We start from the raw sequence: 21327 nt of genomic DNA, 5'->3' as shown, positions 1-21327 counted from the left end.
ACACAAATAGAGAATCTAGAAGAAGATTTGGGTAAAGAAGAAAAACAACAAAGAAAGTGTTGTAACCTGCCGTTCTTTTCTTCTTTCTAATTATTTGTTCGGCCCAAAAATGTGTCTTTGTTGTCATGATTTGTCACAACAAGAGTTGGCTTTGTCCGCGGCGTAAACGTCTTTAAATAAATACTCAAATGTCTATGAGGAAAATGAACGGATAATCATTTCCTGGGCCCTGGTAGGGGGCGGGACTGCGACGCTCTATAGCGAGCAGTGATGGTTCAACCAGACCACCCACACCTAGCACCCCATGACACTAAGGCTGAAAGGCATGCATTTGCACTCCAATTTGTGATTTATTGCAATATTACACGAGAGGGGGTGGTTTAACTATGCGCCTGCGTTGCTTTCGGAATCCGCCCTGCGGGCCCGTTCCTGCAGCATCGCGGGCGTGCGTTAATGACGTTAAAACCACCCCCTCGAGTGTAATATTGCAATTATACAACAGTTAGCCTTAAAACTACTATTTTAATGACAGTAGTCACTACGACCACAAATGTCCCAAGAAACTAGCTAGCCTATAGCCACCGAGTTTGCTGCGCTCTGGTAGAACAGAGCAGCTGAATTCTTTGTTTTGATTAGGTGTGGAGTGGTGCTCGTTTGAACCACGGCTAGAAGGCTGTTTCAACCAATCAGATGGCTTCCTCGAAACAACCTGTTGTATAATGAGGGTCGTTGCAGCGTGCAACGGGCCAATCCGCTGACCACTAATATAGTTCTCAGTCATGTTTTTCAAATGGATCTCCTTATTGTAGATATGCCACATGAGCCGCAGTGCTCAGGGACCAACTCCAGCTGTAATAAATGCCAGGACCTTGGTCAAGGTCAAGGGGCACTGGCAGGAGTGTGTACATAAGCACACTCGACTTCAAAAGGCTGTGCACGCTCGACTCCCAAGCACTGGAGGGAGGTCAAACAGCAGATTCTTGACCACATATTTAGACCACTGTTTCCCCAAGTTCAATGACAATTCGTATGGGTCGCGAGTAAGTGCGTTTCCTGGTTATTATTTTTCTTATTTCTTAAGATTTTCAAAAAGTGTCCACAAAAAAAGTTCACACATTTTCACGAGATAAATGGTAAATGGTGCATTTATATAGCGCCTTCATCCAAGGCGCTTTACAGAGATTGTGCATTACATTCACCCATTCACACACACATTCATACACCGATGGCAGCGGAAACCATGCAAGGCACCAACTAGCACATCGGGAGCAATTAGGGGTTCAGTGTCTTGCTCAAGGACACTTCGACACTAACTCTGGGGGAGCCCGGGTTCGAACTGGCAACCTTACGGTTACCATCCAGGCACTCTACCCCTGAGCCACCGCCGCCCGCCGCCCGAGATGAAACCATTTATTTTTCTTTCTAAAAAGGGAATTTCATGAATAAAATAAAACAAATATAATCAACTTGATTACATTCATACTACTTGACCCTGGGGCTTCTGTTATAAATCCTGAAAAAAAAAGATTTGGAAAAAAAAATCCCTAAATTAGAAAACAAAAATGTTTAAGATTTAGTGAACATGACTGCTGGCGACAGGCCGAAACGCGTCTTCATTTTTAACTACATTTGGTTAGTGAGGATGTTTCCTTTGTCGTCTTATCCGTGCGACTCTCAGGGTACTACCGTATGTATGTATGTATGGTAATGGTACCTCCACTAACAAACATGTCTTTTTGGCGTGGTAAAGAAACCGGAGTATATCCGTCCCGGGGGAAGGGAAACCCAACGCAAACACGGGTAGAACATGCATGTCAAAAAAAACTCCATGAGAGGACAGGGAGTGGACAGTTTATTTAAAATGGAACCGTACGTGGCAGCTGGATGATATATATAGCCTCTATAAGTCATGTGACATTTATTCTATATTTCAGAGGAAACGTTAGGGCCATAATTCTTGGCTTATACGTTTCGTATTTTGACAGGTTGTTTAAATACAAAGCTGACCGTAACAGTCAGTGTGTGTGTGTGTGTGTGTGTGTGTGTGTGTGTGTGTGTGTGTGTGTGTGTGTGTGTGTGTGTGTGTGTGTGTGTGTGTGTGTGTGTGTGTGTGTGTGTGTGTGTGTGTGTGTGTGTGTGTGACATGGGTTTGTGTGATCGTCTAGGCACGGTGGGGTCGATAGATACATCATTTAAGCAGAAGTTAACCTTAAGGCTCCTTAGGTTGCATGAGGAGCGATGGCGTGTGTGTGTGTGTGTGTGTGTGTGTGTGTGTGTGTGTGTGTGTGTGTGCGTGCGTGTCTAACTAACCAACGGTGTCTCTGTCTCTCATTTCCTGGCTGGGGGAAACAATGACCATAACACTAAGCCCACAAGTCAACCTAGACTGGGCGTGCGTGCACACGCATGCACGGGCGCGCACACACACAGTCACACACACACACACACACACGCACAGTCGCACACGCACAGAGGACTGTGGGAAGCGAGACAAAGGTTGGTTGTAACGTGATGCTGTTTTTCTCTAGCTAGCTGGACGAGCCATCTGGAACACACACACACACATACACACACGTACACAGGCACGCGCACACACGCAAGCAAGCAGGTGTTTCTGTCAGTACACCAGCTGTACGTATGTAGTAGTAACTATGTTGTTTACTTCTGTTAACCCACACCATGGTTGGTTGTTGACAGACGTTTGTTGTTCTAAATAAGCATAGAACACACACACACACACACACACGCACATATAGACAGACAGACAGACAGACAGACAGACAGACAGACAGACAGACAGACAGACAGACAGACAGACAGACAGACAGACAGACAGACAGACAGACACTGTGACTGACTACCACCAACAACAGAATATCTATGAATCCTCGGAAGCAAATTTGTCGCCGCAGAGTCTTTAAGTAATTGTCAAACGGAAGAGCTAGCTGGCCGTAGACCCACATTCTGTTGTTAACCATGCTAAATGAGTCCTATAAAAAAGGCATAAAGTCCACCAAAACTATTTGGCCAAATAGTGGCAAAAATAATGCATATTCGGTATTCGGTTCTGGTGGATGGTGGATGGGTAAAATGTGCAGCATTGGGAGGTAAAGGGGAGACACTTTATTGTGAAGCGACGACAGGATGAGGAGAGGTGTTGTTGCTGCGGAATTGTCGAGGGCAATGGCTGCGCGCAATATTGAACAGTCAAAACTATGTGTCAATATGGCTGTATCAACAGAATAATTATGTCATAGGCATAGACAGGCATAGGCATAGGCATAGACACCTGTTCATGCTATGGTGTCTAATGTCTGTTGTTGTCCTGTATCGTTTCTATTGTTTGTATGTTTTAAACCACTACTCTTGCTGTAAACCGAATTGCCCTTCTGGGACATTAATAAAGACCTTGAACCTTGAACCTAGGTATATATGAGGGCCTCATATTTGGTCTTGAAACGGGCCTCCAGATTCCTAAGGCCGCCCAGGCTATACCTAGCCTACTATATAGCACAAGGAGGGCCCCCTTTGAAACAAACACTGCTGGCACACACACACACACACACACACACACACACACACACACACACACACACACACACACAGCAAACAATAGCCATTCAAAACAGGCACTTTTTTAACACAAGGATATAAGAAATGTTTCTAGAAGGTAGACTATACAGTATGTTTGAGAGCCAGAGGTGCAGGTGGATGAAATTAATGCATGTCAATTCTCCAGAATATGCATTGAGCAGCACTTTGGAATGTTACTTAGTGTCATGGAAGGCACAAGCGGTGCATAGTTCAATAATAATATACAGGCCTGGAAAAATAATAACCAACCACACCATCTATCACGGTCTATGTTTGACCTTTGCTCTCTCTCTCTCTCTCTCTCTCTATTGAATAGGAAGTTCAAAGACATGTGAGGGTGGTGTTGTGGTTGTTGTCAGTCAACAGAAACATTAGCCTTGAGAGTCAAGAAAGTCTATCATAGATGTATGCACATCTATCAGCTATACGAAAGTTAGACGTGATACAATGCATCCATGTTTTATTATAGTCTTGATCCAAGGCTACAGAATGAAACATGCACTGTACTATAGCAGGCTAGAGCCATCAAGCCATGGCAACAATAATAACACAAATACAAAATGATAGGATTTAAAAAAAAACGTTCGCTCTGAAAGAATATATATTCAAAGACTACAAGCTCGAGTGGCGCGCTATGAGCTTGTAGATCTGCTATTTTTCAATAGCTAAAGTATAACATAAATACATAATGCTTAGTTAAAACACCAAAAGGGGTCCCCGCCTAGCCCTGGAATGGGTTAAACAGTGAGTGAGAGGGTGGCCTGGACCCCCTATAACCCTATAAGTCTGAGACTTGTCATTTTGTCAGTGAGTGATCCAAAAAGGAGAAGGGTGGAAATGGAAAAACAAATGAACCACCCCAAGAGGTCCATTGGGTTCCAGCTGATCCAAGTTCCATTTGATTAACTAATTTGCAACGCTCTCTCAGAGTTAAACGAACAGTCTCTCTCTCTCTCTCTCTCTCTGTGTGTCTCTCTCTCACCTCAGAAGGGTAGATTCTGGGTCTTGGGCAGGTCCTCCTCCGTCTCCCGCGGCTAGTCCGTTTTTTTCCTTCTTCGGTATTAAAACTTCCGCGTTGCTATGGTAACCCGTCAGGACCACTCCCTTGTTGGAGTCCTGCTGCTGGCGACTCATACTAGTGTTCTCTATGTATGTATATATATATATAAATATTTGATATTTGATGAATGATGTCGTGCGTGTTGTCGGCGCGCTGCTGCTGTTTGTTGGCGTTATTTAACTATATAACAGCTGCTCTCCAGACGGCCCGACCATGTTGCTGCTTTCTCTCTCATCTGACAGTCGTGTCTATTTATCCATGCATCTGTTCGTCCATCATGGAAATGTCTTGTTGAATAATGGCGTTGTTGTTGTTGCTGAAACTCAACTCTTCCAACGCATCTCTCTGTCTCTCTCTCTCTCTCCTTCTCTTCCCTCTCTCTACTGTGAACTGTCCCAGGAGGAACTTAGGAAGACGAGGGGGCGGGGCGAGGCAGAAGGCGGAGCCGCGGACAGAATAAAATAATAGCCCGGGGATTGGATGAAAATGAGACGAGGAGGGCGGGGCGTGCGTGCGCGTGTGTGTGTGTGTGTGTGCGTGTACCGGTATTAATACAATAATGTTAATAACACCACGGACATTTTCTGGGGGGTCGTTCCTGACACAAAATAATAAATATGTTCAGATGGGACTATAGTAGGCCTAGACATTTGGCTGTCCTCAAGTCACTCTTCATCAAGATGAGTCCCTTTACTGTCAAAGTTAAGTTGTCATAAAACATGTTGGAGGATCAACAACTGAACAGCTGAGAGACTGTGAGTTGTGATACGTGAGTTTCACATGTTCTGGGCTTTTAGCGCCCCCCGGTGCATGTAACGGGCACTGCTCGGACTGAATCCTCCAGTAACAGTAAGTGGTCAGAAACTCAGAATACATCATTTTACAGCCAAACAATGATATCCTTAGCACTCTGGGATTCCTTGTGAATGAAAAGTGCAATATAATAAAATTCATTATTATTATTATTATTATTATTCCCTGGAGGTTGGAACCATTTCATTTTTAACTCAATTCAGTCGCAATATATATATGTAGTCTACCTAAGTTGCATTACTCTTCACAAATACAACAGACATAGGCCTACTAATTACAGTGAGATACTATATTGAGCATGTGCAGCAGTTCACCATATAAAATAATCACCCACAAAAAAAGTGTCCATAGTTCCATACACACAAGGGACTATACAAGAAAACATGTCCGCCGTCCCCCCTTCTCTCTCTCTCTATGGTTCCTACCTGAGCTGGAGGTAGTGAGTGAGTTTGGAGGCCATGGTGATGGAGGCACGTGCTGTAGTGTAGACTGGTCTTTGAGGGCTTTGACACACCGATGACCGACCATTTGGCACGGGGACGACGACAGTGTGAAAACACTCACACGTACGCTCGCAGGCACACGCATATACACACACGCAGGTACGCACACACACGTCTAGTCAGTGGATTAGGCCCACCAAGCACTTCTCCATGCCTAAGTAACCCCCCCACACACACACACACACACAGTCTGTCAACCACTCTGCCACCTGTCACCCCCCACCATCACCACGCCATTCTGTCACACGTCTCCTCTCCTACCTAAATAATCTCATTAAGTGATTATTACTGGTGCGTTCTTCTCTGCTTTGCCATGCCCATCATTGTGGCTGAAGTTAGTATAGTGCTGCATTTATCTATTTATATCTATGTATTGTCTTTTGTTTATTGATCTATGATGGCCGGTTGTAAATGTCATTAGTATTGTAATGTCAGTACACATGTTCTTCTTATATGATGTAACTATTTATTTTATTTATTTATTTGGATCACAATGGAAAGAAGACTTTTTGTGCAATCCTGATAATTCTGTACTGCTCTCTTATGAATTGTATCATGATTCATGAATATATCAAATAAATCAAACAACGCCACAAAGTACCAACAGTCACCCTTTAGACAGAATTTGTCTAAAGGGTGACCATGAAAAAATATATTTCTGTATCCCTACATAATTTACATTTTGTTATGATAATTCTTCCAATTCAATCAGTAGCTTAATGCCAGTAATCGCCAGCTATATGTGACCATACCATTAACATCCTACTTTATATCAGGCAAAATCATTATGTTTTAAGTAGCATGTGACATGTCAAACTAGGGGGTTTTCATGATTCTGAATCCACTCCAAGCATTATAAAACACTCCTTGGCCTCCTAGGAGTATGGAATGAACAGTATGGAATGAATTTTGTACTGGCCACATATGGAGCATGTCTTGAGTGTACAGGGTTTGATGAGGTCAGATCAACATTATGGAAAGTCAGAACTGGTCAGCTCCATATGTGGAGATCTACGGGTGACAGCGGGGGGGGGGGGGGGGCAGTGTCTTTAGTGTACAGGGTTTGATGAGGGCCCGCCCAGGTAAGGCCGGGGCCTTAGGGCCGATTCACACTCCTATTTTACCGCTGTTTCGGCGCTGTAGTGGCCACCCTTTAGAGTAGACAACCACCACCATCACACCAACGATACAACACCGGTGTGACGGTGTCCATAATATTCTTCTTAAATGACAGAGTCACCATAATCATCAGATATCACAGACACAAGCATTTGGGATTCCCTCTGCTCTACACTTCTTTTTAAAAGCTTCTCCCCAATTACAACACAGTGGATCCCTCAGTAGGCCTGACGTCGAAATAAAATAAAAAAATCTTCTAAATCATGACAATTTTCTGAAAGATTTGAGGCACATTTTAACGATTTTTCAATTGCTAAATTATAACAATGTTTAAAACACCAAAAGGGGTTCCCAACTTCCCGCCCAAAATGGGTTAACTGAGTGTACGAATGGAACCAAATGAGTGTACACTCAAGAGTTACAAATGGATGAATTAACACAGAGGAATTTTACCGGGAATTTTGACAATACTACTATGCGTTGAGAAAGGTACAACCTCCACACCGATTTGTTTTCTGTAATTATTTACAATACACCACAATAAATGTCATTATGTGAATAATGTGTGTGTTATGAATTATTATGAACATCTAATGAACATACTATATTATTTTCTAGCAAAGTAAAAATGTATCAGCATTGACAAACGGCATTCGATTAACAAAACAGCCATCAGGCTCCATGAAAACTGTTTAATATTAACACGAAAATACAGCATGGAAAGGGGGGGGGGAAGCAAAACACACATTGGCACAAGAGTGTGATGAAATCGCCACTCAAAACAATATACAGTACATGCCTCGCCATTTGGAACAGATGGCAATTCTTTTTTTTTCTTCAAACAAAACAATCTCAAAATAGATTTCGCTGGGTAGGTGGGTTTGTGAGGGGCGGGGGGGGGGGGGAATAAAGGAGCGCAATAAAGAAAACAATTCAAGTAAATGTAAAAAGAACAAGTGCATGTACAGTATAAGCGCCCCCCCCTTGGTAAACATTTGCATAGCGTTAAATGGAAGCAAACCCAGTGTTGGAGCAACGGGCTCAAATGAACAACTACAACAATGAGCGAACATAAAGACAGCATTATTGCAAGATATCGATGCATTCCTGGCGTGTGCCGTCGATCGGACTACTCTCCATCATCTGCAACACATAATATCAATATTTAACACAATATACCGTCTGTAAATATGCACCTCTCTCTCTCTCTCATGGATATCAAAGCAGAAGTGGTGTGCAGTGCACAATAGCCCTTTTGCTATGTGTGTGGGTGGTTGGGTGGGTGGCTGGCTGGGTGGGTGTCTGGGTATGAGCACGAAAACAGCATGGTTGCTTTTCACCACCTGTGTGCAACCTAACGCACACGGCACAAACGCAAACACAAACACAGACGCACGTATTAACTGTATACAATGCTTGGGGTGTGCCAGTACAGTACAGTGACAGTACAGTACAGTAGAGGGACCGCCACACGGTAACTTTGTCAATTCTCAACTGTTTCGGACACAGGGGGAGACACGCCGGAAACCCCCACACGGGGTTGCACCACTCACTTCACACGGGTGTGATTTTTCTTTTTATTATTACACAGCTTGGTTGAATGCTTGATTCTGATCGGTGGTCTGTTATTTTGGAATAATGACCACTGCACTCCATAACAGGCCGCGGTCTAGTCGAGGACTGAGAGAGGCTGGATCATATCAATGTGTGTCGCTTGATCTTGTGCATTCGGTTCAAAACGGACCAATCCTAGAAACTTTGGAAGGCAATCTTAGCCAATCGGGATGGAATATGGTGAAAGCGGACAGATCCGTGTTGATCACATGACTATAGAGCGGCGCAGTCCCTCCCCCTTTCAGAACAACGAACGGCCCAGGAGATGAAAACGCAATGCATTTCCCCATAGGCAACACACACAATATTTTGGACAAAGAAGAAAAACAACAAAAAAAGTGTTGTAACCTGCCGTTTGTTTCTACTTTCTAATTCTTTGTTTGGCCCGTGTGTGTGTGTGTGTGTTGTCATGATTTGTCACGACAAGAGTTGGCTTCGTACGACGCTTAAAAGGTCTTTAAATAAATTAAATAAAAACTGCATATGGGGAAATGCATTGCGTTTTCATTTCCTGGGCCGTTCGTTGTTCTGAAAGGGGGAGGGACTGCGCCGCTCTATAGAGATGGTGTATACCGCAGGGCAAAAGGTTTTCTCTTGGCCTCTAGGGAGTGTGCCTATACAAAGTTCTCTGCGGCCAAATACCTAACTTTGGGGTTTTCTGACATGAAAATGTTTTGAGGGAGCACCAATACAGGAACATAAGAGTTTCAGAAAACTGGTAGGATTTAGACATTTTGTAGAATTCGGGCCTACGGTCTTAACCCATTTTGGGCCGGGAACCCCTTTTTGGTGTTAGCATTATGTTATGCTTTAGCTATTGAAAAATAGCAGATCTACAAGCTCATAGCGTGGCGCACTATACGAGCTTGTAGGTCTGCTATTTTAGAAACATAGCTTTTTCAGAAAACTGTCAGGATGTAGAAGACATTTTTTTAATCTGATCTCAGGTCAGAATGGGTTAATGGGTTTAAAGTAGGGCTGACCCAAAAAAATCGATTAATCGATGTTCAATCGATACGCACAGGAATCGATTTTTTAATTTTGAATCGAATAGTCATTAAAAAAAAAAGCGGACGCTTTTGGTCCGCGAGACGGCCCCATTTGGTCCGCGAGCCATGATCGCGCCTCGCAGCACCGCAACGCCTCCTCCCCTCTCCCCTCACTACTCGTGGTAACAACAAGGAAGTCAACACACACACACACACACACACACAGCAGCCTGCCCTGCACTCATGCCGCCACAAAATAAATCTAAAGTGTGGTTGCATTTTAGAATATGCAAGGAGAACAAAGAACAAGTGGTGTACAGTGTCAACTATGTGACAAGAAATTGGCGTATCACATACGGGATGGCCCAAATGGGGCAAAAAAATTCACGCATGGGACAGGGGAAAAAGCCCTTGACCTCCTGGGCTCCAGGCGCGCTAATTTGAGCCGCGGTCATCCACACTTTTCTACCCCAAGAAAGAGCCTCGTCGGAAGGGTCTGAGAGCGGCGTAGACCGCGGCGCAAATTAGCGCGCCTGGAGCTCCAGGACTGGTGCTTTTTTTGGTGTTTTCACATCTGAGTTTCAATCGGAAGAGAAGCTTTGATTATAGGCTATATTTTCTTTTTTTGGAGAGGTAATGCCTGCGTCAGGCAGTTGACTTGTTACGGTCGGATGTACTATTAAGCCTAATTATTTGTGCGTCACTGCTTTCATGAAGGCAACAGTTGTTGCTTCAATGCTTATCGTTTTAAATAAATGAGACCAATCCAAGCATGCCTTTCTCTCCGCTATTGTTTAAGGTGCGCGCCTCGCATCGCACCCCCCCCCACCCCCCGTTGGGTTTCGAAGCGTCGACGATCGAAACAAATTTATATCGAAGCGTCGATCATCAAAAATGTAATCGAAGGTCAGCCCTAGTTTAAAGGTGGTTGCACACTGAACGCATTTTTTTTCGGAAAACCGATGGAGAAACTCAGCTAAAAACGTGCTCTGTCTGCAGGGACCTTAAAGATTACAAGTATGGTCTGAGAGTATATACCAATGGAACCAAATGGACCGGTTGAGGGTCCATAACGTGAAGACCCCGCTGGTATAACTCACCGTTACATCTTCTTCTCGGGGCCAGGATCTACGCGGCAGCTCTTGAACATCTTCATGCAGACGGACTTCAGCTGCTCCATGCCTTCTTGGTAGTGCCTGAAGGAGAAACAGTGCAGTGAGGCATTGAAGCACCTGCAGAAGTTAAACCCATTCTGACCTGAGATCAGATTCTTCTACATCCTGACAGCTTTCTGAAAAAGCTATGTTTCTATGTCAGTCGTTCTTCGATTTTTCAAAAACAGTGTGGCGCCGCTACGAGCTTGTAGGTCTGCTATTCTGAAAGAATATATATTCAAAGATTTGCGCCACATTTTCACGACTTTAAAAAAAACAGCAGACCTACAAGCTCGTAGCGCGCCATGAGCTTGTAGATCTGCTATTTTTCGTACAACATAATGCTTAGTTAAAACACCAAAAGGGGTTCCCATCCAGAATGGGTTAAGGAAATAACAGAGGTATCCATGACTCCCCAGCTCTTTAACCCTGTAAGACCCAGCGGTGCTTTTCGGTAACATTTTTATTTTAATGAATTACTTATTTATTTTTTATTTTTTCTGTTCTTTTTTTACCTAAACGTTCATCATTGATGTTCATTGCAATGCCATTGCAATGCCATTATACATAATATAATATATTTGCATATAAATACCCCCAACAGAGGCTGAAATTCACACAAATTAAAAATCTCTGGACTTTTTTTTAACGTATGACCTTTGACCTTTAACCCTAATAAAAGTAAGTAAAATAATGTGTTTTTTGTGATCATTAGAATGTCTAGATTATTGTGAAAGATATCCCCCAAATGTAAATTATTAATTTATTATATCATTATATAAAACTGAAAATAAATGTCCAGGGTGGGCTGCCAATGTCATCCATTCAGGAGAGAGTGTACCCATTTCATCAGCTATTTGGATATAACTGGTATCCCGACATGAAACTTCAAAAGAAAGAGCTAGAGAGGCCCCCGTTACATAACGAACAATAGTTATTATAACATTGAATAGGCCTACTCAGAATCTGAAAATAGATCTATTTAACACTAAGTTTAACCAAAAGCAATGTCGTTTACTGCACGCATAACCCCCGTTTAAAAAATAGACAAGCTCGCCTGTGAATGAAATTATTTCACATTTGATTTAAACCCATTTTGGGGCGGGAACCCCTTTTGGTGTTTTGAAGCATTATGCTATGCTTTAGCTGTCGAAAAATAACAGAATTACAAGCTCTTGCAGGTCTGCTATTTTTGAAAAAACGTGAAAATGTGGCGCAAATCTTTGAATATGAATGAATGCCAGGATGTAGAAGGCATTTCTTTTTAGAATCGCCCATTCTGGGCGGGAACCCCTTTTGGTGTTAGCATCATGTTATGCTTTAGCTATTGAAAAATAGCAGATCTACAAGCTCATAGCACGCCACTGAGTGGCGCGCTACGAGCTTGTAGGTCTGCTATTTTTGAAAAATCGAAGAACGACTGACATTTTTTAGAATCTGATCTCAGGTCAGAATGGGTTCATCAGACCAGTGTGTGTCCAGTGGAAACCTCGTATGAATCTGATCTCAGGTCAGAATGGGTCAAATAGCCAGACGGTTATCTCGATCTTACGTACGTGGCCACTTTCCTCAGGAGCTCGTTGATGTCGACGTCAAACGGCTTCACCTTCTGTGCCTTGATGAGATGCTCGTAAGCACCCTCGTAGTCCTGGAGCTCCATGCAGGCCTGCAGCAGGAGAAACCGTGTCAGTCACAATGAAGCGCTGTGGTTTCCCTAACTTGTTCATGTCAAGGACCCCCACATTGAGACCAATTAGCCCGCGGACCCCCCATTTGAAAAGATATGGGGGCCAGGTTTTGAGCTTGTAGATCGGCTATTTTTGCTACGACAGTTTTATGCAATGTGAAACTATAGTGGCCCTCTGGAGTTAGCGTGGAACTATAGTGGCCCTCTGGAGTGAGTGTGGAACTATAGTGGCCATCTGGAGTGAGCGTGGAACTATAGTGGCCTTCTGGAGTGAGTGTGGAAATATAGTGGCCCTCTGGAGTGAGTGTGGAACTATAGTGGCCCTCTGGAGTGAGTGTGGAACTATAATGGCCATCTGGAGTGAGCGTGGAACTATAGTGGCCTCCTGGAGTGAGTGTGGAACTATAGTGGCCCTCTGGAGTGAGTGTGGAACTATAGTGGCCCTCTGGAGTGAGTGTGGAACTATAGTGGCCTTCTGGAGTGAGTGTGGAACTATAGTGGCCTTCTGGAGTGAGTGTGGAACTATAGTGGCCCTCTGGAGTGAGTGTGGAACTATAGTGGCCCTCTGGAGTGAGCGTAGAACTATAGTGGCCCTCTGGAGTGAGCGTGGAACTATAGTGGCCCTCTGGAGTGAGCGTGGAAATATAGTGTCCCTCTCCATCGTCAAAGTTGCCCAAACCCCTGACTGTGGAACGGCATGACCTCACCATTGTTTGATTTTAGTTTTAGTCAGTCTCTTCAATAGTTTTAGTCACATTTTAGTCACCTGGAATGTTTTAGTGTTAGTCTAGTTTTAGTGAACTAAATATCGTAAGATTTTGGTCGACTAAATCTACAGTTGATTTAGTCGACTAAGATGTTATCTTGGTGGGCGTTGATGCCGTCGTAATGACTGTTTTTACACTTGCTGAAAATAGCCGATCTACAAGCTCACAACGCATCTATTTTTTTCAGCATTCAAACCAAGTGTAAAACTAGAAAAAGTGCCCTTCCGGGCACAGGTCTCCACCAGGTTATCCACAGATCCGTGCAGTTAGAGGTAAAAACACTTTTCGGCCAGTTATAGCGCCACCTTGAGGCTGAGTTGAAATTGTTCATGTGGCATTTCGTCCTCGGCCTAGTGGGAATGTGGGTGCACAATTTCACGGAAATCACGCGATGTGTTCATGATTTGCAGCATTTTGTTTGAAACTGAGCACTCCTGTGAACTTTGGAAGCCAATCTTAACCAATCAGGATGGAGTCTGATAAATCTGAAAGACCCGTTTCGTTGAATGGCTCTAGAGAGACTGTGTACCAATTTGCGTGATGTTTGGACAAAATCTGTAGGTGTACTGTGCAAAAACTTGTTTTGCACAAAGCGGCCTCCTGGTGGCGCTATAACAGGCCGTTCTGGAAAGTTTGGGGCAGAGGTTCATGGTTGGCATCCAGGGAGTGTGTGTGCAAAATATGGCATCGACCGGGTTAACGGTGGCCGAGATTAGCTGTTCACGGACACACGGACACACGGACGGACGGACGGAGTGCAAAACATACTCTCCCCACATGCCTTCGGCCTGGTGGAGACAATGACTTATACTGGATCCCTTGTCCACTAGTCCCTTCCTAACATTTTAGTCTAGTTTTCATTTGTTGACGAAATTCTCAGTATATTTAGTCTCAGTTTTAGTCACCATGGCTTAGTTTTTATTTAGTCGTTTTTTTTTGTCCGTGAAAAAAGGGTAGTCGACGAATTTCTTTTCTCGTCATAGTATTAGCCAACGAATTCAACACTGGACCGTGGATTTTTATTTTTAAGTATACTGACTTTTATAGTGTAGAATAAATAAATAGCACAAATGAAAAAAAGGGAAAAAAAGAAAAGAAATCCAGTTTTATTGGTCAGTTTTTACGAATCTGTCCTGTTTTTGTGTCTTGGTTTTATGTTTGTTTTTTTGTCTCCTGGCAAAATAAAAAAAGGTATTTTTGTTTTTGTCTGTATTGTACCGTTGCTCCCCTTCCCCCTCAAGAGTACCACGACGGAAACAAAGCCTGACGGCTTTCTTGTGACTCCATCCTTTTGAAATGTATTTTTTCAATAAAGTAATCAACCAATCAATCAAAAAGCGTCTGACCTGTGCCAGTGTTGTTTTCGTCGTCTAAAACTATGACGAAAAATGTTCGTCGACTACCTTTTTCACTGGTGAAAACTAAATGGAAACTAAATGAAAACTAAGCTACGATGACTAAAACTAAGACTAAATATAGTGACAATTTTGTCAACAAATAAAAACTAGACTGAAATGTTAGGAAGGGACTAGTGGACAAGAGATCCAGTATACGTCATTTTACACCTGGTTGTATGCTGAAAATAGCAGATCTACAAGCACACAAAGCGCCGCGCTGCGACGCGCTGTGTGCTTGTAGATCTGCTATTTTCAGCAAGTGTAAAATCAGTCATTACAACAGCATAAAGGCCCGCCAAAATACATTTAAGTCGACTAAATCAGCTGTAGATTTAGTCAACTAAAATGTTATGATATTTAGTCGACTAACACTAAGACATTCCTGGTGACTAAAATGTGACTAAAACTAAAAGGAGAACTATTCAAAAGACCATAACTAAAACTAAAATCAAAAATTGTTTGCCAAAAACAACACTGACCTGTGCACAGCGGTAGAGGGCCTTGGCGCTGCCGGGGTAAAAACAACACTGACCTGTGCACAGCGGTAGAGGGCCTTGGCGCTGCCGGGGTAAAAACAACACTGACCTGTGCACAGCGGTAGAGGGCCTTGGCGCTGCCGGGGTAAAAACAACACTGACCTGTGCACAGCGGTAGAGGGCCTTGGCGCTGCCGGGGTCGATCTCCAGGGCCCTGGTGCCATACTTCAGGGCCTTCTTGGGACTGGTCAGCTGGAGCTCCGTCAGCGCCAGGTTGGTGTAGACGGGAAGCAGCGCCTTGCGGACGTCCCGCGCCTCGCTCGCCGCGTCCCTGTGCAGCAGGATCTTCAGCGCCTTTTGTCCAGTGCAGTGTCAGTATAGCAGGAGAGATAAGAACATGTCCGTTACTGTACGTGCGCGGGCAAAATGTGCCCGTTGGGGCAAAGACCCGGGGCTCCATTTTCGTCACCGTTAAAACCCCCTTATCCCTAAACCTCCTTTTACTATTTTCAAAAAACATTTTTGAATAGTTCAACTAGCCGATCTATATTGACACGTTGTGAGCTTGTAGACTTGGCCATTTTAACTACCGGTACTCAAAAATGTTTCGAAAAATAGTACAAAAGAAAAAAAAAGGCAAAGAAGTTTAGGGATAAGGGGTTTAGCGGTGACGACAATGGAGACCCTAGTCTAGTCCTAGTCTAGTCTTTGATTATTATTTTTTTACACACTGTTATAATGTTCTCATTTTGATCAGAAAACCTTATTACTGAATGAAGTGTCCAGTTTCATTCAGAATATGTATGACACATTGGGAGTGCACTCGCACTAGTGGTTTTAATTGCAATGTCCCCCTCCCCCTATCCTTAACTCTGAGAGTGTACAAATGGTAAGGGTCCATTTGGTTCCATTTGTAACACTCTCTGAGTTACGCAGCTAGTAAATTGCAATAACAACAATTAGAATAAATGACGTACTTTAAGGGTTTTTTAAGTTCTCTTTTAGTGTGTGTGTGTGTGTGTGTGTATGTGTGCGTGCGTCTGTTATTATTATTTTTTATTATTTAAAGTTTTCTTTAAGTTTTCTTTAAAGTTTTTTTTTTTTTTAAGTTAAGTTTTGTGTGTGTGTGTGTGTGTGTGTTTTGTGTGGGATACAGCTGCACCCTCTGGTTACAGCGTGACAGACAGACAGACAGAGAGAACAGACCGACCGACCAGTTTAGGCCAGCTTCTATATAGTTAGTGGTCACTGCGTTCGCACAAAGATAGACGCACCTGTTTGTAATCATCTTTGGCCTCAAAGTAATGGTTGCGCGCGTAACTGCGGTTGCCGCGGTTGCGCACCGTGTCCACGACAGCGAGGACCGCGGACAGAGGAACGTCTCTCCGCTCCTCCTGACGAGAGACAAGACAGGTGCAGTGATCAGTGAAGAGCAGTGGTGGGGGGGAAAGCACTCAAATGTTGTACTTATAGCCCCATTTAGGCCTGAAAAAAACGTTCGCTCGGAAAGAACATATTCAAAGATTTGTGCCGCATTTTTACGATATATATATTTTTAGCAGACCTACAAGCTCGTAGCACGCCACTCGGTAACATAATGCTTAGTTAAAACACCAAAAGGGGTTCCCGTCTAGAATGGGTTAAGTAAAAGTATCAATACTGCAATGTAGAACGTAGAATAATGTAGTATTAACAACGCATGTAGTGATCCAAAATTACTTGAGCAAAAGTATAAAGGTTTTGGTATCAAAATGTGCTTAAAAGTACCAAAAAAAGTAGAAAGTACACGCGCATTATTATTTTCAACCGTTTCAAGAAGATTTCGAAAATGGCTTAAGTCAAAGCATAAAAATAACAGTTAAAGTGGCTTAAAAGCTAAAGGGGGACACAGTTGCGTCCTCGTCTCTGAATGGGTCCATTTCAAAGATCCTTTTCGACAGTGAAAGGCAGCCCCGGGGGCCGGCCGCCGCCACCAAGCCTCCCTATAATAAGGCCCTTATCCCATTTTAGATCCCATTCAGACTAAATCCTCAGAAAGTTATCTGAAATACACTGTTTCTATATCAGTGGTGCTCAATATTTCATGTCAAGGACCCCCCCCCCCCCCCACCCCCCAAGAAGCAAAGATTTGAGTTAAAACGTTGGCCCTGAAAAAGAATATACATTCAAAGATGTGCGCCACACATTTTAACGATTTCTCAAAAATAGCAGACCTATACACGCTCGTAGCGCGGCACTAGATCTGCTATTTTTCCAATAGCTAAAGTATAACACAACGCTTTAACCCTCTAAGACCCAGCGTTGCTTTATAGCAACAAGTTATATTTTAATTACTTAATTATTATTATTTTTTTCTGTTCTTTTTTCACCTAAACGTCATCAGTGATGTTCATTGCAATGCCATTTCAATGCTATTGGTCATGATATTTGCATATAAATACCCCCCACAGAGGCTGAAATTCACACAAATAAAAAGTTTCTGGACTCATGGACTGGAACATTTTTTAACCTATGACTTTTGACCTTTAAGCCTAATAAAAGTAAAATAATTGTAATATATGTTTTTTTGTGATCATTAGAATGTCTAGAACATGTTTTATTAATTATTGTTAAAGATATCCCCCAAATGTAAATTATTAATTTATATAATTATTATATAATTATTATAAATGTTTCATCAATTATTATATATATATTTTTTTAAACTTGCTGTATTTTTAAACTTGCTTTATTGTTTTGTATTTTTCTGTTTTGTTAGGCGACCTTGAGTGACCTGAAAGGCGCCATATAAATAAAATGTATTATTATTATTATTATTATATATTTTTTTTAACATATTTTTTTGTCCTAGTAGTACAAAGTAGTAGTAAGGTTGAAATCAATTTTTTGCAAGTAGAAATTAATGCAGGTCTTAGAGGGTTAAAAAACACCCAAAAAGGGGTTTCCCTTCCCTCCCCCCCCCCCCCCCCCCCCCCCCAAAATGGGTTATAATAATACCAGGGTCAGCTCCATGAAGTGGTCCACGGCGGTCATGTCCAGGAAGTCGTGCAGCTCCACCTCGAAGAGGACGCGGGCGGCGGGGGGGATGATGGGCGGGCAGCCCATGGGCCCGTACGCGTACTCGGGCGCCAGGAGGAAGCGGGAGAACTCGCCCTTCCTCATGGTCATCAGGCCCAGGTCCAGGCCTCGCAGAGTCACGTCTGTGTGTGTGTGTGTGTGGGGGGGAGCAGCAGGGGTTTGAACAAGGTCAAGTTGATCCCATTCTGACCTGAGATCAGATTCATACGAGGTTTCCACTGGACACACACTGGTCTGATTAACCCATTCTGACCTGAGATCAGATTTTAAAAATGTCAGTCGTTCTTTGATTTTTCAAAAATAGCAGACCTACAAGCTCGTAGCGCGCCACTCGGTGGTGCGCTATGAGCTTGTAGATCTGCTATTTTTCAATAGCTAAAGCATAACATAATGCTAACACCAAAATGGATTCCCGTTCAGAATGGGTTAATCATATGTCCCAAACAACTGGGCACTTCGTTTTACAGCAGATAATAAAAGCAGTACAACAGTACATAACATACATAACAACAGACATACGTATACATTATCACAAGATACAGACGTTACATAGGTTTTTCGGTCGAGTAAAAACTAAGACGAAAAATGTTCGTTGACTATACCTTTTTTCACTGACGAAAATGGAAGCTATGATGACTAAAACTCGAGACTAAATATACTGACAATTTCATCGACAAATAAAAACTAGAACCAAAATGTTACGAAGGGACTAGTGGACAAGATATCCGGTGTAAGTAATTTTGCAATTAGTTGCATGCTGAAAATAGCCGATCTACAAGCTTGTAGATCGGTTTATTTTCAGCAAATGCAAAAAAACAGTCATTAGGACAGACGGCATCAAGGCTCACCAAAATACATTTTGTTTGACTAAATTAATTCATTTATTGACTAAAATCGTATTATATTTTAGTCGACTAAAACTAGACATTCCGGGTGACTAAAATGTGACTAAAACTAAATGAAAACTATTCAAGAGACTACGACTAAAACTTGCTGCCAAAAAACAACACTGGAGAGCAGCAGGGGTTGTTGTAGGCACACAATCTAAAAGATGAGCTAGGTTCTGATTTTCAAGGCCCCGCCAGGTTTTATATGTCCCATGTCATCCTATTATTATTAGTCATTTAGCTAAGGACCACCTGGAACCCCCTCAAGGACCCCCAGGGGTCCCCGGCCCCTTCACGTTGGAACCAGTCCAGATCAGTGCTTTTCAACCAGTGGTCCTTGGGGGGGTTCCAGGTGGTCCCCACGCTAATCGATGGAGAGTTGGTAACCAAATGGACCCTTATAGATCTCCAACTCTTGAGAGCGTGAAATGAAACCAAATGTGTCCATTTGGTTTCAATTTACGCTCGCAAGAGTTAAATTATTGTTAGACATCTGCATTACTTAATGTACAAGAAGTCTACACAATCAGAGAATGTAGAAGAATTGTTATTTTATCAATTTGCCTGTTATCTCTCCTAATTGTGCAGAGGCCGGGTTGTGTCCAGTAGCTCCAACACAGCCTCACTTGGGCTTTCTTTCTTTGATTTCTTTCCCCCCCCTCTACCACAAATGTTAAAGGAGAATCCCATTCTTACCTTTATTTGTAGTTGTTACGTCCCCACCAAAGAGGTCCAGGTGTTATTTTGTGCAAAAGCGCATTATTGACTATTTCCCCTACCATAAGCCCTCAATGAATTGCATTGAATTGAATGGGGCTATGGGGTGTTGTGCTAATTCGCTTATTTCCATCGCTCAAAAACATTTCTTTTTTGTATATATCCTCTCTTCATAATGTAAATGGTAGGGCTGCAACTAACGATTATTTTCATAATCGATTCATCTACCGATTATTTAACCGATTAATCGATTAATCGTTGCAGCCCTAGTAAATAGTATCCCACTACTTATTTCGATGGAAATAAGCAGATTAGCACAAGGGGATATACCCAATAATGATACAGATAAAAGGTAAGAAAGCCTTCTAGCATGGACTTAGGAATGTGATTTAAGATAGCATGTTGTGTATAAAGAAGATGCTTGGTGCTGGGATCCTCCTAGTTTGTGCCAGACACTACTTTATTCTCTCTGCACTCTATTTAGATGACTATTCAGGTTATGTTTATTGATCAGCGCTCATGCCTTCCTTACTGCTTAGAAGTCGCCCTGAGGCGTCTGCTAAATGCCTAAAGTGTGCAAACAAGTATTTGGAAATTACAAAAGGCGTCATACGTAACCGACCTTTCCCCAACTTCATCATTCGAGGGTGCTGATGATTGACGTTGCTGACAAAAGGTTGATCTGAATATTCCTGGAAACCTGAGAACTTGGCTGTGGAGACAGTAAGCACAGATAGCTAGGGTTCAGAATGAGCTATCGTAAAGAAGTCAAGGCACCATCACAACTTTTGCATTTAATCACCGGATTGCAATATTTTAAGCTACAGCAATCGCAAGTGTTGTTGCACAATCGTTAGAATCGCTTTGCCACAGACTTTGCCTATGGGCAGTCAACAGGCTTTTTCGTTCAAAGTGGGACATTTGGTATATCGTTTTCTTTTTTATTGGCCAAACATATTGTCTATATACATGCATTCATGAATCTGATCTCAGGTCAAAATGGGTTAATGGTATGGTCACATAAAACCCCCGACAAAAGAAATTGCTCAATGGTGACAGCAGGTGGATACTGTACATGAATGTACAGTATGTATATATAGACAATACTAGGGATGTCAAACTCAAATACACAGAGGGCCAAAATAAAGAAATTGGTACAAGTCGAGGGCCGGACTGTGTTTCAACACACACTCCCATTTTTGGGGAGAGGGGTATAGCTGAAAGTTGACCACAAGTGATATACTTTCACTGCTGATCAACAGTGAAGAGAAGACGCATGCTTGCGCTTGTGCGGGCCCTCGACACGTGACAATGCACTCGCAGTGCATTGTGGGACTTGTAGTATTGTACATACCCAACACTGAGGCGTTAGCGGGGGCAGGCGGTCCTCGTCCAGGCTGGATCACCTCCTTCAGTATCCCTCCGTCTCCGATCACGTCCTCCATCTGCTGAGCCAGCCGGTCGAACGGAGT

At 42.9% G+C, this 21327-nt stretch overlaps 2 protein-coding genes across 2 annotated transcripts in view; both read right to left on the bottom strand.

Moving 5' to 3' along the window:
- The window catches only part of arhgap18 (Rho GTPase activating protein 18), a 78164-nt gene extending 73162 nt beyond the window's left edge, over positions 1-5002 (bottom strand). The window contains exon 1 of the mRNA XM_083789822.1: positions 4577-5002. Within this exon, the coding sequence (XP_083645948.1) occupies positions 4577-4728 (152 nt within the window). The 5' untranslated portion in view covers positions 4729-5002. The remainder of the gene's footprint in view (positions 1-4576) is intronic.
- Positions 5003-10794: 5792 nt separating this feature from the next.
- fkbp6 (FKBP prolyl isomerase 6) lies at positions 10795-21324 on the bottom strand (the record flags this gene model as incomplete). The annotated part of the gene is made up of 7 exons (XM_083790488.1): positions 21210-21324; positions 20478-20567; positions 18171-18373; positions 16448-16567; positions 15336-15527; positions 12403-12512; positions 10795-10888 (listed from the first exon to the last, which is right to left on the bottom strand). Exons 1-7 carry the CDS (start codon positions 21298-21300, stop codon positions 10795-10797), a joined length of 900 nt encoding a protein of 299 aa, XP_083646614.1. The 5' UTR covers positions 21301-21324.
- Positions 21325-21327: the final 3 nt, after the last annotated feature.

The sequence above is a fragment of the Protomyctophum parallelum genome (assembly GCF_964188405.1).
Source record: "Protomyctophum parallelum genome assembly, chromosome: 19".
Taxonomy (NCBI): domain Eukaryota; kingdom Metazoa; phylum Chordata; class Actinopteri; order Myctophiformes; family Myctophidae; genus Protomyctophum; species Protomyctophum parallelum.
The sequence above is the reverse complement of the archived record's forward strand: the minus strand, read 5'-3'. Positions and strand labels throughout refer to the sequence as shown.